Below are 24,016 nucleotides of genomic sequence, written 5' to 3'. Positions count from 1 at the left end.
TTAGGTACAAGAGAACATTTATGAATTTTATGCACTGTAAAGCACTGTTTTGACAGTGGTTTTGTTTCTGTTTTGGTTTGGTTTTTGTTTGTTTGGGGTTTTTTTTCACAAGATATACAGTCTACCATGGGTGCTCCAATGGGTATTGTAAATTTGTTGGACAATAAGGGTTTGTGCAGAGACTGTGCACATTCACCCAACACTACCAATAAGATTTGTACATTCTCGTACATTAATAAATTGAGACTGCCGACTTCTGAGAGTATACAAAGTTTACCTTACTTTCAAGGAAGAACAACTCCCTAGAGAATGCTTAGCATTTGTTCTCCTCTCCTTTTATTTCTTCAGGACAAAGGTTTCATTTCACAAAAATATTTGCAGTTTTATTTTTCCCCTCTGCCCACTTTTCTCAAAGATCTGGCCTTTTGAAAATTGCCCAGTGATGGAGAATATTCTGGAGTTGGAACAAAAGTAGGCCATTTTTCTGATACTATCCCTTTGAAGGTTCCTTTTTCTTAATGTTATGCCACAAGATACTTTAATACCCGCTAAAGTAGACACATGCTTTTCTATAAAATCTGGATCACAGTGAATTCAATGGCATGTGTATAAAATGAAATTTGTAATGTGTTCATCCACCCATGCCTGTGATGCAGCTTAACATTTTTCCTGTGTCACAGATCAAAAATGAGTGGAAAATAAAAGATCAGTTTTACTTGGCATTGCTGTTATTTAGGAGGAGAGTAGCCTCCAGAGAGTAATTCATCCCATCCGAGTGTGAATTCCTTTGCAAAAGTTTCTGTATATCTCTCTTCCCTGATGTGTGCAAAATTCCTATTTCCAACCATATTGCACAAGATGTCTGTAGCAGGCAGGTGAACTGACTTAGGGCTTTAAAGTTGCAAAAATTAACATGCCAGATACCAGACCATGTCTTAGTTGCTCTACAGCATCTGGAATGGCATTAAAAAAGGTCAGGTTGAAACCCCCGCTTTGCAGCCCAAAATGAGTGGGAAACAGCTACCTAGTTCCTGCCTTCATTTACATCAAAGTGGCATGCTCGCTCTGGTTACGTAGTATTGCAAGTTGCTACTGCCCTTCCATGAAATATCATCCTGGAAAGAAGACAAGTTGTAACGTGAGAGAAATGATACCTGAGAAAGTGCAAAGTTAGCATTATACACAGTGACTGTAAGTACTGTACTTAGAAGTGCTGTCACTGTAAACAGGTTGAATGTTTGAGCGGGTAGTATCACACAATCAACATACGAAAGTAATAAAAGGAATTCTACCATGAGCACAAAGGACAGAAAACCAGGACTAGCTACCACAGAGGAAGACATTTTTCTTCCTCACACCTGTGAACTTTGATCTTTTTTTGATGTAAAAAAAATTGGATTTAAGAATGACCAGGCAGGTAAGTTAGTGCATAGTGTATAGGTTCTTCATGCATTTCTTTTTAGTGCTGCTACCTGTTGGTGTTTCACAAACCAACCCATAAGCAAATAACTATGTTTCAAAAGTCTGCTATGTTGCTTTTCATTTTTGCTACCCATTGAACAAGAAAAGAAGTCCATTGGCAATAGCTTTGAAACCAGCACAAAGAAAAAAAATAATATTTAAAAGAGCTATCAGTAAAGAAATGAAACAGAAATGCCTATCAATAGAGTCCCACATAAACAAATTAACTGCTCTAACTTATAAGAAATGCAAATGCATTCCAATATATTTTCTTTGGTTTTAATTAGTTACGAGTTCTCAGAAAATGTATAGAAGTTGGACTGCTGATACAAGTAGAGCTGAAAATAAAAACATGGCTTAAGCTATAAACAGGTTTTTACTCTTTTTTTTTTTTTACTTCCATTTCTCTTGTGTCTGCTTATAATGTATAATGTGTCAAAGGAATTCTCAAATTGTGAATAATAAATGAGTATCCTCCAAAGTGCTCCAGTAGTCACCTTCCATGGTGTTATCATTGTATCTCAGCTTCCTTGATTTTCCTGTGCCCTCCTTTCTTTTCTTATTTCAGAAGCTCAGTGTAAAAAGGCAGAGATGATAGAAAGAGGAATGTGATAAGAGCCTTTTATACAGTGTGCAGTGTGGCTTAATAAACTACCACATCTTCAGAGTGTGAAGAGCTGCTGCGTTAGATTCATGTAGAATTTCCCATGTGTAACCTTCAACCCACTTGAGATGAATCTTAAGTTCTAATTGCCATGTTGGCAAACCGCAGCCCAAATATGAGAAAGTTTAGATCATGAAATGGAGCAATGTGCAGATAAATCTTTAAGTTGGAGTTGTTAATTTCCCTCAGCAGTCAGCCCTTTCATCTCCAGTAAGTCCTGGTTCTTATCATATTTCTCAGGTGTGAAGTTCACAGTTTAAATCTTTTGAGATAAAAAGGTCTTTCCTTCCAGGCCTGTAAAAATCAGACCTGTAGTTATCATCATCGTAGCTGTAAAAATCAGACCTGTAGTTATCATTATCCTAGTGCTATTGCTGCTGACCTATATACTTGTCTTCCCTGTCTATCTGCTGTGTCTGTTTTCGGGTATCAAAGGAATTTCTCAATCCATGACGCCCCTCCTCCCTTTCAAACTAGTTTTGTTGATATGACTTTTTGTATTTTTTTTTCCCCTCACTAAACACTTTCCTACGTCATCAGCATCTGTCTTCATGCTTGGCTGCCTGTAGCATTTACAGTTTGTGGGATTTTTTTGTTTCATGTTTCATCCTTCTGTTAAAAATTGCCATCTTTCTAGCTCCTCTCTGTGGGTCCTCCAAGAGTTTTTGATAAGGAATGTAAACAATTAAAACACATAAACTTAGAACATCAGAATATTTGTTGGTACTGCAGTTTAACTAAACTTTTATTACCTTTTCATTTTGTTGGTGTACCTTTGCATACAATGGTCCTGAAGAACAGAGCTTTGACTAGAACATGAGACGTGATTCCTCTGTTATGCCAATGTCGTTAGTTTTGGTCATTCTCCACTGTCCTTGATTCTCAGTGACCTTCAAAAAATCAGTTCTTAGATGCAGTTTCCTTCCCTGTAAAAATGTTAGAGATCTCATTTGTAAAATATTCTAAAAGATTTAATGAAAAAAACGTGAGAGCTGAGTTACTTTTCAGCATTTTATTTATAGGTACACATAGGCATGCACTAAGAGTTACTACCTGCAACTCTGTAATAGTGAGAGTAATAGTGGGAATTGTCACCTCTGATGATATTGAAAACAGAAAATTCCCATGCCAGTGCCCAAAAAATTACGATCATAATTTTTTTTTTGTGTTCAAATTTGTGACATCGCATTGAAGGAAAAGCTTTACGTTGTTTCGTTGAGAATGCTTATAATTGTGTATGTTGTTACAGAATCTCCTGGGTATATGTCATGTAACATCTGTTTCTGCAGAAATCTGGTTATTACTCAAGAGACTAGAAACTATAAATTCACCATGGCAAATTTTTGAAATTAAAAATTTGATTCTGGCTCCTTCTTTGCCTAAAATTGTGTCTTATGCTAATATTCAATTCTATGATGTTAACGATACAGGAAAAACAATTTAGTGTTGAAAGAACAAATACAACATTAAACAAAAAAAAATTGTCTTTTTTTTTCAATTTGTATTTATTTTGTGAGGTATAAAAATGTCAGTTCCTTGTTTGGCAAGACCTTCCACCCCAGAGCAGCGTGGTTTAACTATAGCTCTTTTCATTTTTTTTCACTGTAACATTTGAGTTGTCCAGTTTGTCCATTTCGTCACTTGGTCTTTTCTTTTTATTTATCTCACGTTTTATTTATTCTCCTCACAATTTTTCCCCTATCTGTCCACAGTTATCCTTATAGTATACATGCTCACATCTCAATGTTCTTTCCTTTACATCTTTGCCAATAGTCTTCTGTGCTTAAATCCTTCCATTACTGCTAGATTCCTGCTCAGGAATCCTCAGGTTTTCTTCATTATAGTCGGTCTCTGATGCTTTTCTTTTCAGCCTGCATTTTCACCTCTGCTTCTGTAGCTGTATAGTGATACTGGATCATTCACTCTTTTTTAGTTTTATGCCAGAAGGTGGAAGGAGGAGGTTATGCTTCCTGCTCAGATTTGAATACTGGGCCTTCTTTGGGTATAGGCCCAGGAAGTTTCACATGAACAAAAGTTTGTAGGATTTTCTTATATGGACAACGTAGCTGACCTGGAGTGTTTGGGGCTTGTAGACACTGTAACAGAAATAAAATAGAGTATTAAGCAGAAATGCAAGACTGTTCTTATTAGTGGTAATAACACTTGCTGTCACCTTTTGGATTTAGTAGTATAAGATCTGAGAATTTTTTCTGTTGGGTTGAGAGATATGACAGATGTTAATATTAATGCTTAGTTCATGGATGTATTGTCACTCCCAAAGGGGAATTACATTCCAAATCAAGTCCTTGAACATATCCTTAGGTTTTTAAGGTATTATTTCTGGATAACTTTGTTGTGAGAAGATTGTCATCTTCTCATTTGTTGTAACTTGAAATACAATTCTCCTTAGAACTGTCACTTCTTTGAAATTGCTTTCTCTTTCTGTTGATAAGTAGATGTGCTAAAAAGTGCACATAGGAGCATTGTGGGACTTCAGTGGGATTTCTAGGTGACCACTCAGATGTTAGTTTATTGTGGCAGTATTGGTGCAAAGGTAAAAAAGAAAAAAAAAAAAAAACAACCCACAAAGCAAAACAGCACTGTGACTGTTCTCTTGCAATGAAGCTTAAAGACACAGGCTGCGTACACTACATAGCACTTGGTCTTGTACCTCCTCTGAACTCTGTCTAGTACCCAATGGAGCTCAGATTCCATTTTTATGGGGTTTTTTTCTCTTCTGATTTTATGAAATAATGTGAAAGCTGTATTACAGCAAAACAGAGCAGTGTTATCATGGCACAAAAGGAAGTTACATGCTGCATAGTGTGTGGTGTGAAGCTGTCTGGGGATGCTTAGCGATCTGCAGGCTGTTGGAATAATGTTGAAGCAATGTGTAAAGTGGGAGGAGGCAAACCTGGTGCACTCTTGTCCATACTTCCAGCTGAAAAGGGTCCCTGGTGTATGTTATTAACTCCAGCTGTGGTTGGGTGTTATGTGAGAGACTCCTACTTGGCCCAGACCAACAAAATACCAGGGCAAGTGCTAAAATTTAGCAGTGTGAAAAGTCAGCATTCCAGGGATCATACTCCCCAGCTTTGTTTTGTTTAACAAACTCCAACTGCAGGAGAGAAAAAGAGAAATTGTTAGAGAAGAGCTCTGCTAATAATCTGTAACAAGTTGCATTTCAAGGAACAGAAGCAGTTATAAATTGGATTCTGAGCAACTAGAAAGCCAGTGAAGTTTTTCATGCATAAGGGTGAAATGATGATGTGTTTTTGAGTGTTGAAAGGCAGAAGCAGCAGTCATCACCTTACATATATACTGAAAACATTAACTTCTTTTTATGCAAAATACGCATTCGTTTGAAAATCCCAACTAATCACAGATACATGAGTTTATTTCTGCTCTTGGACTGTATCTAGTGCTCAATCTGCTACCGCTTTGGCAGCTGACAGGCAGACCAGCTGAAGGTCATTTTGCATTCTATGGATTCTGTGCATTCTTTAAAACACTGAAGATTTTATCTGTGTCCTCCAGCAGTATTGGGGAAGTTCGGACTGACAGTCTAACATAAAAAAGTGGAGAGAATGGCAGATGGACAAGATATTATTTTAAAAAAGCAAATGAAAGTTTTTTACACAACATTATGTAGCAGAAAGATAAAAGAGCTGCTTAATTTACCCTCTGATTATAGCAATGTATGTGCTGAAAAATTAAAAGCCATGCAGGCAATCTACCTCTTTGTAATCTGTGTTCTCTTAGATTATTTACTTGTTTTAAGAGTATTTTAAAATAGATCACTGAGATTGTTCATGTACTGCATTTTATTAAAAGTAGAAGTCATGTATCAAAGAAGAAGCTGGTCCAAATTTGTAACATTAGACTTGGGACTTTTCTATATCTTAGAATTAGACTGGCAGAGCATAGTAAGACCTCCATGGTTGGGCATAGTCTGTAATTATGGGCTTAAGGCTACTGCTCACTCTGCTTGAGGGGAAAGTTTTCTTTATGTAATGAATGCAATCTGAATTTCAGTGATACCAAGCTTGATTTCTTCAATCGACTCAGTTATAACACAGAACACTTTACTCCCTCCTCTAGTCACAGAATAATGTGGAAATCATTTATTTCTTAACCACAAGATAATAATAAAAAAAAAAATCAGCATTACTGAGAATACCACAGTACATTTTTATAAGGTTTCACAAGACCAGTTCAAGCAATACAGAGAAGGGCTAAATTTTAACAGAGATTTTACAAAAATGAAAGAAATATTTCTGCATGTCACATGCTATAGATATATAGGAATAATTTCCAGAACCCTATATCAAAAGAAAATACTGATTTACTATTTTTTAATCACCTCTGTGTTTCGGGTTCTTCTGCAGGTTATTGAAAACACTTTTTTTATTTTGGGGGTGTGTGTGTGTGTAGTATCTGGCAACTTTGTAAGGAAAATAGTATGTTTTGTCATAGGTATGTTATAACCCCTGTGCAAATATCATTTCCACAACGTGATGATCTTACTCTGTGTCACATTTTTTCAGATAAAAGAGTTAGCTGTTCATCTCATTCTGGTTTCAGTAGGGTTCTGTAAATGGAATGAATATAAACGGCATTGTAAGTGGCTTGTGTCATGCCTCTAAAGAGGAAGTTGGCATGAATCTTGGGATTTAGTCATCAAAGGTATACCTTGACAAGAACAAGTAGAAGAAGACTTCAAGGCCTACTGCAAATAAATAAATAAATTTAAAAAATACATATTTTGCACCACCTGCAAACAAGAAGAACAAAACTTAGTGAGTTTATGGCAAACTCACCATGCTGGAGATTTCCAAGAAGATAAGTAGGGGAGGTGGAGAAGAAAAGTTGGTGAACTTCAATGCAGTGGAACCTGATGCTTAGTTCTGGACTCAGCAGCAAGGGTATCAATTACCACCTCCTTTATATTTCTTGTGTGCAACCTGTTACCAAATATATTATGTTACGTTATTATGCTGATGTGGGGCTATGCAACTGTCTTTCTCAGTACCACTGCTGGGTGATAAGCAAAAGAAGAATGTTGAGAGAAGTGAGTTAAAATGAATGCTTTAAAATTTGGCACAGAGCTGGATAGAAGGTGTGGCATGAGGAGTAGTCACCTGGTAAACAGCTTGTATCCAGTTTAAACAAAAACTTAACTCCTCCATTCAGATATACATATGGAAAGTAATCAGTCCTGTACGTTAAAATATGCCACACTGGCTTTATTGTTGCACTAGATTTTCACAAAGTGCCACAAACTTCACTTTTCCATAGATTATGATAAACTCATTTAATGCTGTAACCACAGTGGCAAGGAAAAAGAAGAAATTTTCTGGTTTGTTTATAATAGGAAGAGAAACCCAGCAGATGTATTTTTGCACTTATCACTCCTGTGTTGTTTATTAAAAAACTCAGAACCCACAACGCTGCAATTTGGAAACTGTGTAACTGTTAATCATGGGCAAGCAGTAGGAGAGGAGAACTCTTTTATTCCAATCTCTCTCTCTTCACAACTGCTCGCGTCTCTGATTCCTCACTGTCTCCAATTTTGTTTGATTTATCTGTGTGCTCTTATTCGGGGACCAGTACTTTTGAAGTGGTGGCAACAAATTGAAATTAAATTTTACACATATGAATGAAAAGATATAACTATATATTATTGTAGCATTACTTCCCCTGCGTTCTCTTTGTGCCCCTTGATGTCTTGGACTTAAAGGGATATGGGTGGCAGCTTACTATCCTAATCAGCAGCTATAAATGCTCTTGCAATGTGCGTATAGTAAGCATTAGTATTCTCATCGACTGTAATATATGCCAGATGGATCTGTAGGTTACATAATGTTGACAAAATCTTACATCACTACCTCTCCTTTGATTACTTACCTTACGTATGCCCATTTAGAAGATGTAATATCTGCTCTTCTCCCCTTCCTTTCCTTCCTTCATCCCTCTTCCCCTCCCTTCCTCCTCCTGACCTCCACCCAGCATGAATCTTTGGCCACTGTCCTTTTGGGTGTTTTCTAAAAGTTTACTTACTCTATACATATCGCAAACAGTAAAACCTGGAAGTTTTATTTTAACTTTTATGGAAGACCTTTTAACATTCTTCTGAGAATCAAGAGGATTTTATCTTATGGATGATTTCCACAACAAATATTCTCAGAATTCCAGGAATTCACATTTACAAGTGTCCCTATACTACCAACAGCATAACGTGAGATTAAAACACTTGCAGACTGGGCCCAAATTGCTTGTCAAAGTTCATGTAGACTCTAAAATTGGTACGTAAGCTTAAATAATCTTATTTATGTAATGCTAATTACTTTCCCCGGCCTCGTCTTTTTCTTTCATTGGCTGCAAATGCTTCCTGCCAAGTTTTAATTGTAGATTGTGCATTTTCACAGATTAGGACAGTGATGCTTCTTCTCGACAGGAAACAGTCAATAACATTTTTAAATTTTTGCTTCTTTAAAATTGTATTCTGGTTTTGATATTGTAGATAATACAGCCAGTATCCTGACAAGACGAAGGAGATACAGTCGAACCACTCAAGATATATATTACCTCCCAGTTTTGATTTCTGATGGTGGAGTGCCCCCTCTCAGCAGCAGCAGTACTCTCACAATTAGGGTTTGTGCGTGTGAGAGAGATGGACGAGTGAGAACTTGCCATGCTGAAGCTTTCCTCTCCTCGGCTGGCTTGAGCACAGGAGCTTTAATCGCAATCCTACTCTGTGTTGTCATTCTTCTTGGTAAGCCATTTTCAGTATTAAGTAATGCTGTCCTTCCACCGGCTCTCTGAATGTGACAGGGCAGAAATTTTTAATATGATGTGTTTTTGAACCAGAGGCTGCCTGATAGTAGGAGGTAATTATAAGCATGGAGCTGTGATTAGAGGGGAAAGGTTTAGCTAAATTAATAGGAAAAAATGCCTTTAAAGTACATTCATGGATATCTGGAATCCACTAGAAATTATTTTTCAGAGGTTATCAAGTAATTAGCACTGCAGATCTTTTTTCTGTAATTTGGAAAGATTTCAAAAAGCCACTGACTCTAATTCCATGTCTAGAACAGTGTGAAAAATGATAGAAAAGAGATGAGGAAAGCTTTTTGAAATGCATTACACTGTAAGAAGCGCCATTAGCACTGTACAAAAGCCATTTCTTAATTACCTTTGTGGGATAAGCAGATAGCAACGCACAACATAATCCACAGGGGCAAGGGACATATGAGACTATAAGATGACTCCATTAGATAAATGCCCTTGCAAGTGCATTTGCTCTTGACTTTTTTGGGTTTGGTTTTTTTTTGTTTTTTTTGTTTTTTTGTTTTTTTGCCCAGGCCAATATGAATGTTACCCATCAGTTATTTTTTTTTATTATTTTTTTTCTGGCAGAGGCACAACTTGCTGGGTACATGCTTCTGTACTACTCATGTGCCTTTCTGCATTCTTATAGAGATAGGAAGAAATAATAGGAATTGCAGTGTGACACACATCAGAGATTTGGAGGATTTTTTCCGAAGGCTCTACATTTTCTCAAGATTACTCTCCTCACAGCTTACTTCAGAACTTCTTTGTCAGAAAGCTGTTTTAAAATGTATACTAATACATTTAGTTTATAATCTCATATTTTATCATACAAGATTGCATATTCATAAGGGAAAAAATAAACATTTACATTTTGATTCAATATATATGCTAAATATTGGTTTTAATGAAGCACTGAAAGCCCTTGACAATGCTTCTGAAAAATGTCAGCCCTAATTACTCATTTCTCATTCAACTAAAAGAGCGTTATCCCCTTTTATGTCCTTTATGAGATCCCTAATAATTTAACGAGTGGATTGGGTCAAGAAATCCCAGCAATCCCCACAAAGAAATTATACAGTAGAAGAGTGCTCTTTACTGACCCTTTGGAAGACCAGGCTGTATTGGAAGTTTGTAGTTTCAGTACAGCATTATTAATTTTCCCCTTAATTGTGTGGTCTCAGCCTGCTGCACTTTGACATGTTGCTATGTCAAAACACAGCTGTCCGGATTTCATGGGTGCTTTCCAGGCATACCGTAATCTATCTTCAGGTAACACGTTACACACTAAAGGCATTGCTCACTTAGGAATGTAAGTATGCTCTTTTCCAGATTGGGCAGGTTTGGTGAAGCCTTTGTTACAGGCGCATGCCTGACGTAATGATCCGAAATACCAATATTAGCCTGAAAATATTGCACTTCTGTATTCGTGACTTAGTAACTTCTAGTTCTTTAACATGTATCTACTTACTTCAGATAAAAACTTTAAACCTAATCTAATATCTGCAGTTTTCTCTTTAGCAATTGTGGTCCTTTTCGTCACCCTAAGACGTAGCAAGAAGGAGCCCTTGATCATTTCAGAAGAAGACGTCCGGGAAAACGTTGTGACATATGATGATGAGGGTGGTGGGGAAGAAGACACAGAAGCATTTGACATCACAGCGCTGCGGAATCCATCAGCTGCTGAGGAGCTGAAATACCGGAGGGATGTTCGTCCTGAAGTGAAGCCTGCGACCAGGCATCATCCCTCCTCAAGCTTTGACAGTATAGATGTCCAGGAGTTCATTAAACAAAGACTGGCAGAGGCTGATCTGGACCCCAGCGTGCCCCCGTATGACTCCCTACAGACATATGCCTATGAGGGTCATAGATCAGAAGCTGGATCTATCAGCTCTCTGGATTCAGCCACAACACACTCTGACCAGGATTATAATTACCTTGGAGACTGGGGACCTGAGTTCAAGAAGCTGGCTGAACTCTATGGGGAAATAGAATCAGAAAGAACAACTTAGTTGTAATTCCCAGAACAGAGAAGTTCCTAAACGACTGGAGATATGATGAGAGCAACGGTAACAAAAAAATGAATGCAGTACTTGGAACTGAGCAAGTTGTATGCAGTTACTGTACAACAAGTGCCCTTTTCATATTTGAAACTGGGTTCTCCAATTGGAAGAAAGTCAAATTTTGAAAAATACAGAAAAAAGAAGCTATTGTCCCTTGTGTATATTTTTTAATTGCTCAATAAAGTCCGTGGTACCGTATCTGTAACAATACCTAAAGTAAATCCAAGCAATGAGATTTTTATTGCAATATGCTTAACATCTCCAAGCTACAGTAAGTTTATGGTCATGCCTGTTTAGGAAGATAGCTAACAGAGGGGCAAATATTTGCAGGTGGTTGTGGTGTTGCATTTCTAGCTGTGCTCCAGGCCTTGTGATCCCCGTGTGAGGTAGCCAATGGGGTTTACTATCAGTGTGAGAAGTTCTGACAGTCTGTTTCCTTTACAGAAGGGATAAACCACACATGTCCTCTTAAGTAAATGGTCCTTTGATGATTTAATCTTGTTGGATTAGAAGGTTGCATTGAGATAGTGTCATTTCATTATGTCCTTCATAATCGTGTCATCCATAACCAGCTGACAGAGGGAGAGCATCATTAGCTGTTAGCCAAACACGGCTCTAGCCCATAACCCCAGACCTGCTCTGTTGCTGCGTGCTAGAGGAACTGTTGTTTCCAGTGTTGTGCTTTTCCTTTTTGTCTTTTCATGGGAACATCATTCATTTAAATGGAATGGGTCCAGAGTACTCGTTATGCAGTGAAGCAGATGAAACATAGGCTATTTCGATAAAAAGCAGCAACAGCAGCGCCATTAAACTATGCAGTGGTTTGGTTCACTGTGCTTCACTTATGTCAATAGACGAAGCTTTTCAAGTCTTTTGCTTGTCTGAGTCCAGGAGCTACTACAGTCAGTTTAAAACACAGAGTTCTTAATCATAATGTCTCTATTTCCGTGTGTGACTAAAAGCAAAATAGAGCTGCTGGTAAGACATTGGAATAGGGAAAATTGAAACAAAGAGAATAAGATGATGATGCTTTTTTCTTTTTAGTTCAATTTACTGGTATATAATTTCTCTTAGAGTAATTTCCATTTAAGCGGAGCAAGCTTTTTTCTCCCTATTTCAAGCATCATGGGAACAGGAACATTTTAAGTCAGTGGAGGAAGAAAAAATTAAAATGTACCATTATTGTGGTTCCTATAGATTAAATAAATTGATTTCTCATGTAACTTTTTAGCATTGCAGAACTGCTTAACAATTCTGCTTAGCATTGCAGGCAGTTTAACACCTAATCCAGCAGATTCTTATGTTTTCCTTTGTTTTGTTTGAAATGTTAATCTTTTGTTTGTCTTTCTTGTGATAATAGTATGAGAGGACCAGGAGCTCCTAATATCGCGGGAAAGATTATGACCTATAAGGCTCACCGTCTATTGCAGTCTTCTACTCCTGAGAAAATTGTAGCTCCAGTTAGGGAAGTGGACACCTTGCAATATGTGTTTGATAGGGAAACTGTCCACAAGCAGAAGCTGTTTACTGGTTTTTTACTTTCTGGGCTGGTGTGGAGAGTGATACAGATCTGCCCACTCCACTAGATTCCTCCCTATGCATTCTAGGTGCCATTTACCTTCAGGTTAGTAGAGAAGGGAGTACCTTTTGCTCCTCCAAGCAGGGTCTGTGTTTGTTGCTGACCTACTGTGGGCCACACAGGTGAACCAGATTATTAATCCTTCCCTTTACTGTTTAATTGGGTAGGTCCTAGACATGACTGAAACTTCTCATCAGTTCTACTTTGAGGATTTTATTTTATTTTATTTTTTATTAACACCTTCCTAAGATGTTGTTGACTGCTTTGGGTTTAAATAGCCTTTGGGAAAAATTAGCAAGTAGTTTTACAAGAAACTTTTCAAACTCTAAGAAGTGTTACTTGCACTGTAGTTCCAGAATTGTTTTTTACTATACTGTTTTGTTTGCAACTTGAAAATTGTAATGTTCCCCTCTGCAATTTAGAGGGGAAGAAACCCTGAACTCTAAAACGTTCTGCTGATTATCTGAAAGTAGTTTCATAATCTGTGTTCAGATATTTTTATTTTTATTTTTATCAAATACAGGATTTTCTAGAAATGCATTTAAGGAGACGTTCATTGTAGAATAAAGTTAAACAGATGCTTTAATGCAGTAAGAGCTGCTCAAGCTGAGAATGGTTTATGCGTTGTCCTTTTTTGGGGGTAGAGTTAGGATATGTTTCAGTTTTGTCCCAAAAGAAGCAAGTAGTAGTACAGGATTTTGAGGAGAAATTTTCTTTTTATTTAGATTGCGCTTGCTTTATGCCAACTTCTAAATTTTTATATTGTAGGAATAGAGTGCTAAGAAGAAAATCTTTCAGTATTAGTAATACCATGGGCCATAATACTTTGTACCACGTCTGCATGAAAACTGCATTCACAGTTGTATTATAGCTTTGAGAGCCAGGTATTAGTTATTTTTATGTCTGTTCCCTCTGGCCCTACACTGAAGCAGAGAAAATCAATTGTATTTTGTGCATTAAGCAATGTTCCCACCATTGTTTTCTTTTTATTTGCATCATTCAGGCTAAAAGCCTGAACATTCAGGCTAAAAGCCAACAGACGTGCAGTGACATAAGCAAATAGTCACTCCTTATGCTCATGTTCTGATTAAGTTAATGAGAGAAGGAGGTCATATCTCAGAGAAATAATCACTTTTCCACCATTCCTCGTGCTCTCTTTTCTGCTGTACATGCATCATACCCACAGCCCCAGGAATCCTGAATCCTTTAAAACTCTGCAGGGTTATTGAGACGCTGCTTCAGTGATGCTGCAGTGTGTCCTGTTTGGTATGTCCTATCCACAGTGATCCCCAAATGTGCTTTTCTATCATGATACGTCTGCATGTTTGCTATGCTTACTGTTTTTTACTCAAATATACATCACAGTGCCGTGTTGTTTGCATGACAAATAGCGGAATATTAAATCTTCAGGGCTATAGAAAAAGGCCTCATGGTACAGAAAGAACAGATTTACAGATTTCTTTTCCTGATCCCACTGATTTTTCCTTTAGTCCTTTGCATCCTAGAAAAAAATTTAAACTATTTTTTTTGAGAATTTCTATGTTAACATTGATTAAACTGGAAGAAAATTAACACTGTGTGCCATGGAGGGCACGATCATTTTGTAGCATTGCTGATTTAAACAAAGTATACATTCAGTGAAAGTATTGTGGGAAACTCTTTAATAGTTTATGGTTAAGTCTGATTGTATAGACTTTGGTTAAAGCTTTCATGGATCTTCTGTGTACTCATATTCTCAAATATTTTGCTATTAGCCTAAATAGTAATCCTGCTGCTGCTTAACAACTAAACGCTGGAAACTGCCAGTTTTACTTAAACTGAAAGATACTGACTAAAGTGAAATGGCACATACAAAGTGGTGCTTAAGGGCTTTCCAATTTACAATTTTATTTCTGCAACAGCTATTCAACTAATAGTACATTTACACTAAATTAATTGGTCGCACTCCTTCAAACAAACCCTCTTTCTTGTAATGGTGAGGGCACTCAGTATGCTATAATCTTGACACGTCATCTGAGGAAATGGTCTGTTTAAGCATTTGAAAATGTAAAAACATATTGTCAACCTAAAAACAGTCAAAAATTGAATTTAATACACTTTAAAGACAAGGAAGAGCTTGAATTCAACTGGCACTAGATTAAGGTTCATACATGGAAAACAAATTAATTTGTGTATCAGTGTTGCCATTTATTGCATACACATTGAAGACTGTAAATGTTGAAAGTCGTTTCACTTTGTTATGCACTTTATTTTTTGCATTCCTCTTAGAAAACCAAAATAATTGTAACCGTTTTTGGTTTTGAATTCTAATTGATGCAGTTGTTTAAGTTGTAAATACTGCGAGAAATATCTGTGAAAACATTCTCACTGGTATTTAAAAGGAATTATGAAATTTCTGTGGTCTAAGGCTTTGTAAAATCATCCTTTAGAAAATCTGAATATTGGACCAGTCTGGAGTTAATCAAACTCATAGACTCAATCAAAGGGTAACAAAGAGAATGTTCTAAATGAAGAGAAGAATATGAAATTATGCTGCCTAGGGTTACTTTGTGGATTATAAAGTGCTAAGACCTTGTACTTGCAGTTCTTATAAATGGCACAGTGCATTCTAAGGAACATTAGGAGCGTGTTGCAAGTATTGGGCCATCCTTATTTTTCCAAAGTCTCCAAATATATATATATATTTTTTAACAAAAGAGTAATGTAAAGCATACCTCCTTATGCAAGTGTTACTGATAGAAATTGTTACGTTTTGTTTTAATAAACAAAAGGGACAAAATCTTTTATTCGTATTTTTCAAATAAAATATGCTCTTTGCTATGGTGATGGGCTATTGTATTCCTCATCACAACTAGAACGGGTTATTTTCTCTTTACTCCTGTATTTTATACTCAACAAAGAAATATAACTATCTAAAGGCACTCTGTCTTTAAGAATGAGGTGTTATACAGCAGTATTAATGAGGTCAATATCAGAAATGGTATGGTAACTTTAACTAGATTTTAATGGCTGATACAGACACTCAGTTGTGTCACTATTTCAAAGGCTGCCTTACACGATTATTGCTACAGATGGGTAGGGAGAGAGAGAAAGAGACACCAAGAGATACTTTGCAACAGACTGCAGTATAACTGCTAAATGGTTCATTACTTTTACTTGTGGCAACTATACCACTCCAACCATCACTGTTCCGAAACTGAAATACAGCGTTACCGGATGAATACATTATCCACATGAGTGAGTTAGGGAATTGCACATCTATGAATCCAGATTGGTGGTGACAGCCGGGGTTATTATCCTAAATTGACACAGAATAGAAGACAAAAAATAGGCAAGGACATTCACAATGATCAAGCTGAGGCACATGCAGTGCAAGTGTACAAGAGTCACTCAGTCTCTCTCAAAGGAATTAACAGGCTTTACCAACAAATTACCTCTTAGAAAATATTGGCACCGTGGCTCACAAGAAACTTGTTGCATGCAAGACCTTCTTTCCCAGACTGACTTAAAATTAAAAAATAAAGCTATTGTTGAGAAGAAATGAAAATAGAATTTTGTTATAGTACCCTACTTGCTCTACTTTATTGCCCACAGGCCAATTTAGATTTTGTACCACCATCCTATGCGATTCCCACATGTGCCTCAGCACAACCCCAAGGAAAAAAAAAAGGTAAGATAATATTTACAAGACAAATATTGTCAGCCTGAATCTGAATTCAAGTTCAGGGGAGGAACGAGTGGTTTTGCGGTTTTTGTTTTGGTGCTCATTTGAGGTGTTTGAACTTTGTAAAGAATGTTTATAAAGATTTTACATCATCCTTCCTATGCAAGATTCATTGCATATTTTCTTTTTTTTTCTAGCAAAACTTATTATCCTCTTATATTATTGTTAAATTAAATTTTAGGTTGCCTGAAGTCCATATTACTCCTTCCATACATGGCAAGTGTAATGTTTATATTTAGGTACAGAGAGTCTTCAAAAGCTAGAAAGCTTTGCTTGTGAGTTTAGTAGACTTCTGTGGGCTTCATGAGTCAGTGAAGCATTTTTTGTGTTGTGTAATTCCTCATAAATCCATCAAGACACCTCAAACTTTAATTAATCAACAAAGTCCTGAAGGTCCAACAAACTCTTTCCACACTAGCTGCCTCTAAATTTGGTTTGTTCTGGAAGTACATACAATACAGTATATTACAGCTGGTGGGCAGTCAGTACCTGCAGAAACATCCTCATCCAGCAAAGCAACCTTCAGAGGGAACGAGGACATTGGGATCGGGACTCTTGGAGGATCATAGGGCACACGGAGTTTGAAAGGCATTAAATCCTAGCCAAGCTTGAACCAAATCAGGGTCCCTGGGACCTTCATAATGGACCTTGTCATCATGCATGTTCATTGGTAGAGACGAAATAGCTGGCAAGCTCAATGGAAAGCCCAGTAAAGGTACATGTAAATGTCTAACTGCTACGTTTTCTGCCGGAGTCCTGGATAGGAATGGATCAGGCTTAACACGTTTGCAAGGCTTCCAGTGTGAACACACTTCTGAGGCATGCTGCACTTCTAACACACACCTTTACCTGCCACGTTAGCTATTTTGAAACAAATTAGGTTGCTCTTGACTTTGTTAGGAAGATTGTACATTGTTTACTTAAAATCTGAATTAATATCCATGTTCTATGTTTGAAAGTAATTCTTTCCAGTATTGTCTGGAATTGGTTTGAGGACAAAGCACCTACAATTTTGAATTTGAATTTGTATTTTGAAGTCACAAGCACAACATATCTAACAACCAATTTTTCATGATAGGATTTGGGTTTGGAAAAAATCAAATACCCGTTGTGTACATAAGTAAAATTCACTCTTTTTAAACAAACCATTTTTTGTGTAGGCCTATTGATTTAAAACTATGCTTGAAGTGTAAAGGTATATGAAAATATACACATCCTGATTATATCATGAAGACCACGTTTGGATCTCTCGGCAGTAAAAATCAGCTCACGATCTGTACTATGTGCAACCTCTTTGAACTTACTCTTTTTGATCAAACTTGTATTTTCCAGTTAGTTTCAATGCTTTGTGGTACATAAGTTTTCAACTGGGAAATGGTAACATGGAGGAGAATGAATCAGAGTTTAAAATCTTTTTAATCTCCAGCTGCTATAACTATTAAAGAAAGACTAAAATTGAAAATTTCTTTATGAAAGAAACTGGATTATCAGCTCTGAAAAGCAAGTCACTTGCATATGATGTTGCTAATAATAAAAATAATAACATTCTTGTTCTTTCTTGTTTTTATCATAAAACATCAAAGCAGAAATTGTGGTGCCATTTCTTCTATTAAATGTCTCTAAAATGTTTCGAACCTGACACATAAAGGGATCATCTCTGTGAATGAGGTGTTTGTTAGTTCTGTTTTGTCTATTCTGAGACAGATTTTTTAAAAACAGTTTCATACAGAGAATATTTTTAATGTAGGATGCCAAAGTATGCTCTAAGTTCTAATTAATTGTGTTATTGCAAATATAGCATCCCATTTTCTGAGAGAGAAGGAAATGAAAGGCAAAGTAAACCTTTCAAATCTTGTCCATGGAACAGAAGCTCAGACTCTTTATGCAGATCTGAAACCACCACCTTATAAGCATATTCTGTCCTATGAAGCGTTGTTTAAAAATGAAGACAAAAAAATCTTCTAGTGTTCACTTCATGTTGTGTCCTTATTTTCCAAATGAGCATTTAATGTATCTTTATCGTGCTTTTTTCAATAACATTTTGCCATTTCAGTAAGACTCACTAAAATGTTTTTGACAAATTTTCTTCTTTTGATTTCCTCAGAACATTAAGTCACTGCTGTTGAATTTGATGGAAAGTCTCTCGGACTGTTCTTTGACCAAGTCCAGGGTAGAACTTCTCATCAAAATCTGCAAGGACTAATCAATAACTGACTGGTCAAAGCACTTTATTGTGGATGTGGAACATTGGCTTCAGAGCAGGACATTAGATGGAGATCTCCCAGTTCAACTATTCCTTTCATAATCCAACATCACAAATTTCAATGATTTTTTACTAATTGCTTAATGAGTATTTTTAGGTAAAACAGCATTCTTATTTTCTATCAAGCTCTGTGGAACTGAGTGATCCTGAAAACATGAGTTCTGTATTGTTGGTGTTATACCCTTTATTGTATCATGTTTTCTTTCTTTTTTACCCCTGGTAGCCCCCTTTTTGTGCTGGATGCTTGAAGCACTGTAGGTACAGTGATTTATCTTAAGAATGTCAGGGGAATCTCGGAATAAAACTTCATCTCTCTGAAAAATGGAAATACTTATCTGTGGTATCTGATGCCAAATGCACTAATCTTCATTTTTTACTCTGGGGCAAATATTTTAATGGGACTGTGTCACAGCTGAATTCCTTACCTTTTTGCTATGCATAATAATACAAAATTCAAATCAGCTTCTATGATAACTTACACAATCTTGGTGTTACTAAGCGTTTACATTGTCCAAGACCTTAGTGTCCCATGTCACATAGAAAATAACATTATTTGGCTGAAGAATTTCTGGTTTAAAAGGCAAGATTTCTGAATCCAATGTTACAAAGCAAAGGCTTGTAACAGAGGGGAGGTGATTGTAAAAGTGTGAAGAGCAATGGAAGGATAGTAGAGTAGATAGCAAATATCACAAGGCATATACAAATACTGTTGAAATGATCAGTAAGTCATACAATCTATCTACAAATAGTGATACAGGACAGATTTTTCAGTGATGTATTATGATTACTATTGTAAAACTTTATGATTTAATACTGCAACATTTAATGACTATTCCTATCACAGGTAATAAAAACATATGTGATATATAATGGGCATAGACTATGAAATTAAAAAGAAATACAGTGGAAAAGGAACATATTTAAAAGTTATTTATTTGTATTTGTGTTTCCTTACACTGTTCAGCTAATGCTAATTTCTGTTACTGATACTGTAAATAACCTACATTCCTTAGTCAGTCATGTACATGCAGATTCCCACTGGTATGCTTAGGCTTTTGGCTTGCTGATTTTACATATGGATTTTGAAAATACTTAGTTTGTTCTGCAGGAAGTTTTGGACTATATTTTTGTAATGAAAAACTGCTATAATATCTTCACTTCTGTTGCAGAATTTTAATTTTTCTGATAAAGATTACACATTGCAAGAACAGTCAAAATAGCTACACAGAGGGCTGCAGGTGCAAATGATCATGTGTCTGCTTACAGGTATCTATTGCTTTTTGCCTGATTAGTATCCACACAAAATATTGGCAGAGCTCACAAGACATTGGAGAAAGCTTCTGTTGTGATGTACATACCAAAACCTCTGCTGACTCTTTTCCAGCTAACCAAATTTCAGATTAGGTGAGTTTAATGTGATTTCATTGCTCACACTTTGTTTAGCTTGCGTGGGAAAAAAAAAAAAAAATCAAGTGAATATAACATCATACAAAACATAGAACATAAATGCACAAACTGTGTACCTTATGCTATATTCAGCTTACTGTCTGAGCTTTACCCTACAAGAAGAAAGTGAAAAGGGCAAACTCTTTGGCTAGTTTGTACCCTTCACTTCTACACTCGATTCTGTAATGTCTGTAATGTCAATGTAACTGTAACATTAACAATGTCAAACTGTAATGTCAATGAAATAATAGTTTTAATGTGTACATACAAAGATGCAGTTTGTCAATTGAAAAGTAAGTGACTTTGGACAGCACTTTAGACTTGAACTTAGGCTGCCTTTTGCCAAGTTATATTTTAGAAGGAATGAACACCTCGTGAGAAAGCGGGTCAGATGATAGAAACATCCCAATTTAGGTGTGTGGAAGGGATACTTGGTGTCTTGTAGAGTTTTACATTATTCTGACAGCCAAGAAGATGCTGCTCTGATTTATTCTTGTGGAAAAGAAAACTTGCCCTCTGAAAGTGAAAAGCTTTTCCTTGTTTGCAAGGTGTTTTATGTCAGATATTATCACAACTTGAAAAGATTAATCCTGAATGCAAGAGGTTGTGATGGTCAATCTGTCTTTTTGCATCTTGTGCTGTTTGCTGGTGATGGGGCAGCCTGTACGGTCCTTGGTATTGCTAAGGAGCATCCCATTCTTGACAGACTTTTTTTAATAAAAGTATGATGGTAAAATTATTTGGTTAAAAAATTAATATGAAATACTGAGCATTTCAGTTCAAGGTCACTAGTTCATATTTGAAATGGAAATGAGAAATGCAAACATGATTAGCACCAAATGACTACTTCTTTACATAAAATTTGTTTTTAATCTTACTTCAGTGTTAGTACAGAAAACATGCATGATGGCAGTGCCAAAGAGATAGTCACGCAGTCTGATCACCATATTCCTATCTGTTCCTAATTATATTTGAGATTCTTGTTTGACCTTGAGGATCTGACAAGTATTCCTGTAAACAGACGTGTTTGATTTTCAAATAATAGCACTGTGGCTGTATTCAGCACAGTGTTCCATCTCCATCTTCCATCCTTGCTACATCACTGGTGGTGTTTCCAGATTGGAGTGGAACGCCATCATGCCTCGGCAACTGTCAGAATTTGAATAAATCTTTCTACAGAACTCATCAAAGTAAACTTGCTCTGTCTGGGTGTAGAATATAACTCTATTTTTGTCTGGTTTGATGTATGTAAAATACAGCTTAAATTCTCACCTCCTCTCACCATGCAATTAAAGTTTAACAATGTTGCTTCCGCTTTTTGAAAGTGGAACCTGAGCCAAGATATTTTGCAATTAAAAATCAAATGAAATGTCCAAATAATATAAAGCTATGGTGACAATAATATCAGCCATGTAAAGAATAACAAGCAAAAGGCAGAAATTAAGCAGCAGACCGTTCAGTGGCCTCCGAACAGCCACTGGTAATACAGAGTTATTACAGACCTGTTGTAGAAAAGACTGTGAACATATCATACTACCTGACCCTCAGCGTACAGGACTTTTATGTACTCTAAGGGCCAGAAATGAGACTGGCTTTCTTAAATGGGGAATTCCCAGAAAATTATTTATTTATACTGTAGTATCACCTAAAGAATTTCTGGATCAGGACCTGAACTTCTTGCTGCTCAATAAACACCAGCTGAGATTTGCTGCCTCAGGGACTTTAGCATCTACACAAGGCTGAGAAAAACTGTCATCCAGTTAATGACAGAAACAATATGAATAGAAATAAAGGATAACTGAGGATGTTTTATAATTGAAGTCCAAGAGACAGCCTAACTAAGGGGAAGATAATGAATAATTTCTGAGAGAAATAGGGTAAATAACTTGATGTTTCTGGGTGATTTAATATTTCTAGATAATTACAACAGAAAATTTATGGGTGAGCAAAAGTCCTTGATATAGGTTTTTTGGAACATGATAAAGGGTAACTTCACAATACATACAGGAAAGAGGAATAAACATATGAGATCCAGTAATAATGGACATGAAACTGTAGTTCACTTAGTGATACAGAAGTACTTCGTATATATAAAGATGTAGAACCAAGGCCAAGTATTTTGTTAGTAAGAAGAATAACAGTAGAAGAAAACTCGTTCCTTGAGCTTAGTATAATAAAAGTGAGATTCTCTTCCATGGAAAAGAAATTTTGATGCATCCATAAACAAATAATCTCTTCCTGTCTCCACTACTGATGCCCTAACTGTCCTTAAGCAAATACCTTAAGCAAATATGCCTATTAGCAAGTAACTTACTCATATTTCTTCCAGTGTGTAACTAATTAGTACCAACTGTTCAAACATGCTTGCCTGAAATCAGTTCTTTCCATATATCAATACACACTAAACAGAGGATGGTAAAATGAAAGGTGCTGAAGCTTCCTGGTGACGGTTTTTACTAATAATCTGTAACCTTAAAACCAGGTGATTTAGGAGATCAACTTTATGAAAAAATACCTTTTTGTCAAGTGCTTTAAGAAAGTGGTAGGAAAATTCAAAACTGGCCTGATCTATTCTTAAAGTATCCTTAAAAAGTGTCTACAAACTGTTGGAAACAGCAAAATCAAGTGGAGACAGTAGTTCATAGGATATGCGAGGGAAAAGTAAAACTAGTTTATGTACAAGGCTAATCTACTTGAATTTCTTGAAAGTGTTGACAAGCCTTTGAATAAGAATAATCTGATCAATTTAGTACACTTGGATTTCCAATAAGCTTTTGACAAGGTCAAATCATTTAATCAAACCTATTATTGAATGACATGGTCTTAAAAATGGATTTAAGAACAGGAAACAAAGTACAGGAATACTTTGTAAGGTTTCTTAATGTAAAGAGTATTGTTAAGCATTACGCTAGGACCGGAGTTGTTTGATAGAGTCAAAGAGAATCTAGAAAAGCAAAGTATGAAGACTTGCAAAGCAATCAATGGATACTTAGTGCATGTACTGAAGTTGTGAATGAAACTGAAATAAACGCAAGGTAATGAACGAAGGCAAACCAACCCAAAATGCACCTACACCATGAGCTCAGAATAAATTGCTATTACTCAGGAAGGATATTTTGAGTTACTGTTTCCATCTAAACATCTGCTATGCAGCCATCAAAACCAACATAAATTGGGTGTTAAGAATTATTAAGCAATAATAGAAAACCAATTAGATAGTGTCATTATGCTACTTTGAAAACCCAGAGTTATTCCACATTTCAACTACACAGTAAAACAGTCTGGTCCCATAGGAAAACTAGAGAAAGCACACAGAAATCAAGAGCAGTGTTCAAAGATATGGAATAGCATCCCTCTCAGGAGATTTTAAAAGCCAGGACTCTTCAATATGGAAAAGAAATGACTGATGAGAATAATATTTAATAAATTATAAAATTAGAACTGTGATGTTGGAAATAAACAGAAAATTACTATTACTATTTTTCACAGTAGAAAAACTAGGAGGCTTTAGTTAACAGATTTAAAATAAACAAAAGTAGATACCTTTTCACACATTATGCAACTGAGTGGTAAAAGTCATGTTGTGGATACAGAGCTGATAGAGCCTTTTTTCCACACCAAATGTGGCTTCAGAAGTCACACAGCTGCAATTTGTCGTTAGGTACAGACATCAGCATTGCTGGCCTGCACTGTCCTCCTTGGGTTTTTTTTAAAAACTGCTTAAACCCAAAGAAATTTTGCGTAGCGGCAATGGAAAAAAATCTGGCTTCTGGCAAAGGGAAGAGATACTAAAAATGAGACCAAATGACTATAGGGTTAAAACTGGTTCTACTGTTTGATTGGAATATGAAGAAACCATCAAATCATTTCCAGCCTTGTAACACTTACCTCCATCCCCTCCTGTGTCTTTCAAATTTGCCTGTCACCCAGTTACAGATGTAGTTCATGAACCTTCTTCAGCTGGCTTGGTTCATCTGTAGGTAAC

At 36.4% G+C, this 24,016-nt stretch overlaps 1 protein-coding gene across 1 annotated transcript in view; it reads left to right on the top strand.

The window, feature by feature from the left end:
* CDH18 (cadherin 18, type 2) overlaps positions 1-10,968 on the top strand; it is a 173,665-nt gene extending 162,697 nt beyond the window's left edge. The window contains exons 10-11 of the mRNA XM_009883161.1: positions 8,649-8,900; positions 10,478-10,968. Coding sequence (XP_009881463.1) covers positions 8,649-8,900; positions 10,478-10,968 — 743 coding nt within the window. The remainder of the gene's footprint in view (positions 1-8,648; positions 8,901-10,477) is intronic.
* Positions 10,969-24,016: the final 13,048 nt, after the last annotated feature.

The sequence above is a fragment of the Charadrius vociferus genome, unplaced genomic scaffold (genome assembly GCF_000708025.1).
Source record: "Charadrius vociferus isolate BGI_N301 unplaced genomic scaffold, ASM70802v2 scaffold153, whole genome shotgun sequence".
Classification (NCBI taxonomy): domain Eukaryota; kingdom Metazoa; phylum Chordata; class Aves; order Charadriiformes; family Charadriidae; genus Charadrius; species Charadrius vociferus.
Note: the sequence above shows the minus strand (reverse complement) of the source record. Positions and strands in the feature narration are given on the sequence as shown.